We start from the raw sequence: 7,187 nt of genomic DNA, 5'->3' as shown, positions 1-7,187 counted from the left end.
GTGTTTATCAGTATATTCTCATACGATTTTGGTGGATGCTGATGGATTCAGAAGACCTAGGTCAACAAGTCCAACTATGGCAGCTCGCCTTACACGGGTGCCGTCCCGCAACCAAAGACGTGCTGATCAAAGCAGAGGGACCATCATCATTATTATCATCTTCCCACATTCTCATTCCCCCTTTTCAAAGTTTTGGCTGTCGTATGTAAAGTATATTTATGTATGTATTTATACAGTATATTTGTATTGGTAGGACATGAAAAGTGTTTTTTCTGCATCTAGTTTTTTGAACGATTTTAAATCCTTCATTTACAGGATCATCTGGAGGATTAAAGATATAAAATATATGATCAGAGTTCTTTTAACTTGAGGTGTGCAATATGAATGAAATGATGAATTATAGGACCGGAGGCTGTTGATCACCTGCATTCTTTTTTCTAACCGACCGCAGGATGCGTTTATAGTTTCTTTCTGTTCTCGCACAGATTTGAAATATTTCAGTCCACAAATAAACAAATATATTCATTATGACTTCTTATATGTTTCCTAATATGTTACTTGGTAGATAATTTTACAAACTTGTTTCACACCCTCAATTCTCGTTGTCACGAGCTGATCAGGCCAGCAGGTGTCACGGTTTCAAAAAACGTCATTCATTACAAAATTCATCTACACACATTATTTCCAAACACTCACCTGTGATCTCAAGAGTCACTCCAGGTTTACCGATCCATTTATCTTGATCAGTCATGAATCTGAAATAATACTTGTGTGAATCTGTCTCTCTCATATCAGTCAGTCTGACGCTGCAGTTGTGCTATTTATCTCCGAGATACTGAATCCTCTTACTGTATTCAGAGTCCTTAGACAGATCTGGAGGTTCTATACCTGTTCCAATTAATTGTTACTCCAATTCATATCAGAAGTGTGGCATGAGAAGCATGACATCACATCCAGGGCCTTATTTAGTTTAGCCACTAGAGGTCTCCGTGCACATATTATACTAGCAGACTCATTTACACTCATTCACTTCCCGTTGAGATATAACATCTCTTCCACCAGAGAGTCCCGATAAGCTAACAATTCAATAAAGATGTTTGTCAAGATGCATTATCTCAAAATCCTCATTGTTATATTGGTTAACTTCATCAAGACTATCACACTGGAAATAACACCAGCTGGCCATTAAAGCTTGTGCTGTTCTCACTGTACAAAATATAATCTAATTTTAAAGATTATTTCTAGTTTTATTATTTTACTGCATTTAAAAATTGTCACATTGCAGACATGATAAAGGCACCGTTACAGTATAGAGCACATTCAGGATTATGGCAGTGATTTTCACATTCATTTTTACCATAAACTTTTGTAAAGATTTTGATCCACAAAAGACCAACAAGGATTTTTCTCGGCTCCAAAACTCCAGATCATTTGACTTTAACAAAACTATAAATCACGTATTGATCCTCCATCATTTGAACATCAGATCTGTGAAATAAATACATGAGACATATGAGATAAACAGACATGACAACTACAAGCAGCATTAAAGCAGAAGAATATATTTGCACTTTATAAGAAATGTCTTAATTCTATGTATTTTATTATTTTATGAATATGTGAATATTATTCACCTCTCAGCCGCATCGTGCTGTTGAACTGTTGAATTCTCATAGATGTCTTCAGTCTCTTCTGATGTCTTCATGTCTTTGACTCTCAGATGATGGACAGTAGCGTAATGGATCTCTTCTGGATCTCTGGATTCAGTCTCTGAGACTTTTGCTGTTACAGTTGAATAAATATCATCCTACAATGAGAGAAAACTACAGCCTGTAATAATAATATAAAGACAAACAAGTTTTATTGAAGAATATACGCAGTTCAGATATGCGGTAGATCTGCACTCGAGCACAGTTAAACTCACAATCACTTTATATGAGTTTCAAAAGGATTCTTCAGTGAATCTCTACTGATCTGCGGTCAGTTTAGTGTTGAATGTTTACCTGCTTGTGTCTGATGTCATCAAGTCTGTGTTTGCTCTTCCTGTGAAACAGAATTATATAAACATTGACATGAATTCAGTTTGATATGCAGTCATTTTTGATGGTCCAGATATAAGACATGGATCATGAAGCGCTTCTGTGTCTCACAGACAGAATAAACTCACCAGACAAACACAACGATGAGAATGAAGATTAAACCTCCACATAAAGCTGCGACCCCAGCAACCGCATACAGAACATTTCCTCCTACAACATGAAAAGATGTTTAGTTTGGTGTTGTTTAATTCATCTCTTTAGTCCGTCTGGCTTAAATAAATGAACATGGAGCTGACGTAACATTTTGTAATAAATGTACATGTCATGATGGGTCAAGAGAGATGAGGCAGACTATGAGAGACTGTAGAACCATACGTAGAAAAATAAGGAACTTTAGTAATCCTCAATAGTCATCAGACCAATTTTAAGGTTTCTTAGGACTCTATAGCGCCACCACCAGTTCAAATATTCACTTTTCAAATCATAACTTTTGACCTATCCTGCCATCACATTCCATATCTACATTAAGACTCCGCCCATTATTTTGTAATGATGTCATCGATTAGTTGACGCAACTCTTATCCCATAATTATTATTATTATATAAATCTGCTATATTGAAATTTGTCATAGATTTTGATATAATTTGAATGATTCAACATATCACAAAATTTGTTAAGAATCATCAACAGCATGGCCTGAAGGTACCTGTAAAGTTAAAAAACATCGCCATCTAGTGTTAATAATATATAACACTGTTTTACAAAAACTCTTATAACTTTTTCCTATATATTTTCTCTGTCATTATATTTCCTGTTTTATGCAGATTTTGTTACACTATTCACACATTTGGTCAAACTAAACTCAAATAATCTTTCATACATGCTACGGTTCTGAAAATATATCTTTCCAAACTGAAATGTCCATTAGTCTGTTGTCTTATGCTAGTTAGCTTAGCATAGCAATTGGTTAACATGTTTTTCAATGGACCCATTCAATTTCAGAATGACCAAAAGCTATACAAGCAACTAAGTTAATTTAACATGTTCAAAATGCAAACTAATGCATTTACAGTATTTATATGTGATGCATTTATATATGAACTCTTGATCTTGAGTTATTTTCATATTTCTATCATTCTCACTCTTTTGGCATTGCTGTTTCTGCACCTTTACCCCATATCGTGGCTTGCAGCTATATTTCTGTCTAATCATGTTTGCGTTGCGGTTTTTGACTGAATATAAAGACTGTTTCCAACCTTTAACAGTGAGTGATACAGCAGCTGATCTCTGAGATCCAACTTCATTCTGAGCCACACAGTAAAACCATCCACTGAGACTCGAATTAAAGTTACTGATGCTGAACATCTGTCCAGATCCAACAGATGATGTTTGAGTCTCTTTAAACCAGCTGTAGATGTGAACAGGTGGATTTGATTCACTGATGCAGGTCAGATTCACTGAATCACCCTCCTCTATTACACCAGATGAACTGATGGATGCCGAGATGTTCCTTGGAGGATCTGAAAGAGAAAGGATGTTTTTTAAATCACGACCAGAAAAGATATTTTCACACATCATGTGGATCTGTTCCTACAGTCACTGCAACCATCATGAACTCACAAAAAACATTTAAAGTCACAGAATCAGAATATTTCTCTCCGTGTTTATTTCCGGCCTTGCACTTGTATTGTCCACTGTGATCAGATCTGATGTTTGAGATGATGTAGATGTTTCCAGATCCAACAGATGATGTTTGATTCTCTTTAAACCAGCTGTAGATGTGAACAGGTGGATTTGATTCACTGCTGCAGGTCAGATTCACTGAATCACCCTCCACTATTACACCAGATGAACTGATGGATGCCACAACATTTCTTGGTGAATCTGCAATAGATACAAAAAACCCTGAACACATCTGCATCATAAACTATTAGAGTAGCTGAAGTAAACTAGAGTAATATCCCATAAGTTTGTCTACTTTAAGTGTTGGTATACAGGTCCTTCTAAAAACATTAGCATATTGTGATAAAGTTCATTATTTTCCATAATGTAATGATAAAAATTTAACTTTCATATATTTTAGATTCATTGCACACCAACTGAAATATTTCAGGTCTTTTATTGTTTTAATACTGATGATTTTGGCATACAGCTCATGAAAACCTCAAAAATCTCAAAAAATTAGCATATCATGAAAAGGTTCTCTAAACGAGCTATTAACCTAATCATCTGAATCAACTAATTAACTCTAAACACCTGCAAAAGATTCCTGAGGCTTTTAAAAACTCCCAGCCTGGTTCATGACTGCTGTCCAGAAGGCCATCATTGACACCCTCAAGCAAGAGAGTAAGACACAGAAATAAATTTCTGAACGAATAGGCTTTTCCCAGAGTGCTGTATCAAGGCACCTCAGTGGGAAGTCTGTGGGAAGGAAAAAGTGTGGCAAAAAACGCTGCACAACGAGAAGAGATGACCGGACCCTGAGGAAGATTGTGGAGAAGGACCGATTCCAGACCTTGGGGGACCTGCGGAAGCAGTGGACTGAGTCTGGAGTAGAAACATCCAGAGCCACCGTGCACAGGCGTGTGCAGGAAATGGGCGACAGAGAAGCAGCACTGGACTGTTGCTCAGTGGTCCAAAGTACTTTTTTCGGATGAAAGCAAATTTTGCATGTCATTCGGAAATCAAGGTGCCAGAGTCTGGAGGAAGACTGGGGAGAAGGAAATGCCAAAATGCCTGAAGTCCAGTGTCAAGTACCCACAGTCAGTGATGGTCTGGGGTGCCATGTCAGCTGCTGGTGTTGGTCCACTGTGTTTTATCAAGGGCATGGTCAATGCAGCTAGCTATCAGGAGATTGGAGCACTTCATGCTTCCATCTGCTGAAAAGCTTCATGGAGATGACGATTTCATTTTTCAGCACGACCTGGCACCTGCTCACAGTGCCAAAACCACTGGTAAATGGTTTACTGACCATGGTATTACTGTGCTCAATTGGCCTGCCAACTCTCCTGACCTGAACCCCATAGAGAATCTGTGGGATATTGTGAAGAGACGCAAGACCCAACACTCTGGATGAGCTTAAGGCCGCTATCGAAGCATCCTGGGTCTCCATAAAACCTCAGCAGTGCCACAGGCTGATTTCCTCCATGCCATGCCGCATTGAAGCAGTCATTTCTGCAAAAGGATTCCCGACCAAGTATTGAGTGCATAACTGAACATAATTATTTGAAGGTTGACTTTTTTTGTATTTAAAACACTTGTCTTTTATTGGTCGGATGAAATATGCTAATTTCTTTTGTTTTTCTTTACTTTTTTGCCAAAATCATCAATATTTAAACAATAAAAGGCTTGAACTACTTCAGTTGTGTGTAATGAATCTAAAATATATGAAAGTCTAATGTTTATCAGTACATTACAGAAAATAATGAACTTTATCACAATATGCACATTTTTTTTGAGAAGGACCTGTATAGGGTCTGGTTCTAGAACACACACTATAATGCCCAATATTGACTGTACAGCATCAGACACACAACTTCACTGCTGCTTACACATCACATTCAACATCACAGCTTCTGATTCTCTCTCTCCACATTTATTTCTGGCTTTGCACTTGTATTGTCCACTGTGATCAGATCTGATGTTTGACATGATGTAGATGTTTCCAGATCCAACAGATGATGTTTGAGTCTCTTTAAACCAGCTGTAGATGTGAACGGGTGGATTTGATTCACTGCTGCAGGTCAGATTCACTGAATCACCCTCCACTATTACACCAGAAGAACTGATGGAGATAACTGGAATTGGAGGATCTAAAGAAACAAGATTTAAGTTATGGTCCTAGTGGATGTCATTAAACACACATTATCATCAATCACTCTTTCAGTCTCACCTGTGATCTTAAGAGTCACTCCAGGTTTACCAGTCCATTTATCTTTATTAGTGATGAATCTGAAATAATACTTGTGTGAATCTGTCTCTCTCACATCAGTCAGTCTGACGCTGCAGTCGTGCTGTTTATCTCCCAGATACTTAATCCTCTCACTGTATTCAGAGTCCTTAAACAGATCTGGAGCATCAGAACTGTCAACCTTCATCCAGAACACTTGTGTGATCTTCTGTCCAGTAGGATATTTATAAGTGCAGTTTATTGTCACTGTTGAGTCCTTTAGTGCACAGATGTGTGAAGAGCTGTAAGTTACACCCCAATCATCTCTAGCACTGTAAACTCCTGAAACATACAAAACACAATAATTACATTAACAAAAGCTTTTTGCAAATAAAACAGTGCTACACTACAGTAAAACACTGATAAATTCAAAACGTAAGGTTTGTTATAATAATGAATGTATAATCATATCAGCGACTCACTGTGAATCATGAGGAGAAAGATCAGATGGGGAGGAGTCATTATGATTGACATCACCATAGCCACACCTACATTCAACACACGATGCAGCATTTCAAGACTTAGGCTCCGTACAAATTCCCCCCCTTGTGGTGTTTGCACATGACTACTTGACTACTTTCATGACGTATTTCCTGTTTTTGGACCAAGTGTTCTAGTGGGCGTGAAGACCCCAAGATAGTATTTTTAATGTAGTATGTTCTACCCGTTGAGACACACTTAGCAAGTGCAAACATAACGTTCATTCATGTGGTGTGATATATGTGACAAAAAGCAGTTTTACAAAATACACAACTCTTGAGTTTTCACCAATAAAATGTGTAACACTACGTTTTACTACGAAATTAAATATAATTTATATAGTCAAGTCAAGTCATTGGGATTAAATTACATTGTATCAAAGCAGTTGTTCCCAAAAACAGCAAAAACAAAAGAAAGACACATGTTAGCCAAACACTTGCGCTCATACTTCCTGTCGCGTACACACGCTATTAAGTGGTGAAGACCGCAAGACGGGGTATTTAGACGCAGCCTTAATCCTATGGTTTGTTGGTTGTATAAAGTGTCACAGTATAGCTCACACTATACTATATACACTGCGCAAGAAAAGGATGTTTTAGTCTTTATATTTCATATTTAACAATAATAAAAAAAATCAAACTATGTTCACAAAGACCAAAGAAACATTTAGTTAGAATAAGCAAATTTGAACTATTTTTTAGTGTTTCCAGAGAAAAGT

At 37.3% G+C, this 7,187-nt stretch overlaps 1 protein-coding gene across 1 annotated transcript; it reads right to left on the bottom strand.

The window, feature by feature from the left end:
- Nucleotides 1-915: 915 nt before the first annotated feature.
- LOC306898004 (B-cell receptor CD22-like) lies at nucleotides 916-5,699 on the bottom strand. The gene is made up of 7 exons (XM_079463204.1): nucleotides 5,592-5,699; nucleotides 3,661-3,924; nucleotides 3,297-3,560; nucleotides 2,168-2,249; nucleotides 2,004-2,043; nucleotides 1,635-1,807; nucleotides 916-1,488 (listed from the first exon to the last, which is right to left on the bottom strand). The coding sequence occupies exons 1-7, from the start codon at nucleotides 5,689-5,691 to the stop codon at nucleotides 1,428-1,430; spliced, it is 984 nt and encodes a 327-aa protein (XP_079319330.1). The 5' UTR covers nucleotides 5,692-5,699; the 3' UTR covers nucleotides 916-1,427.
- Nucleotides 5,700-7,187: the final 1,488 nt, after the last annotated feature.

Source organism: Barbatula barbatula (genome assembly GCF_947034865.1).
Source record: "Barbatula barbatula genome assembly, chromosome: 8".
NCBI lineage: Eukaryota > Metazoa > Chordata > Actinopteri > Cypriniformes > Nemacheilidae > Barbatula > Barbatula barbatula.
Note: the sequence above shows the minus strand (reverse complement) of the source record. Positions and strands in the feature narration are given on the sequence as shown.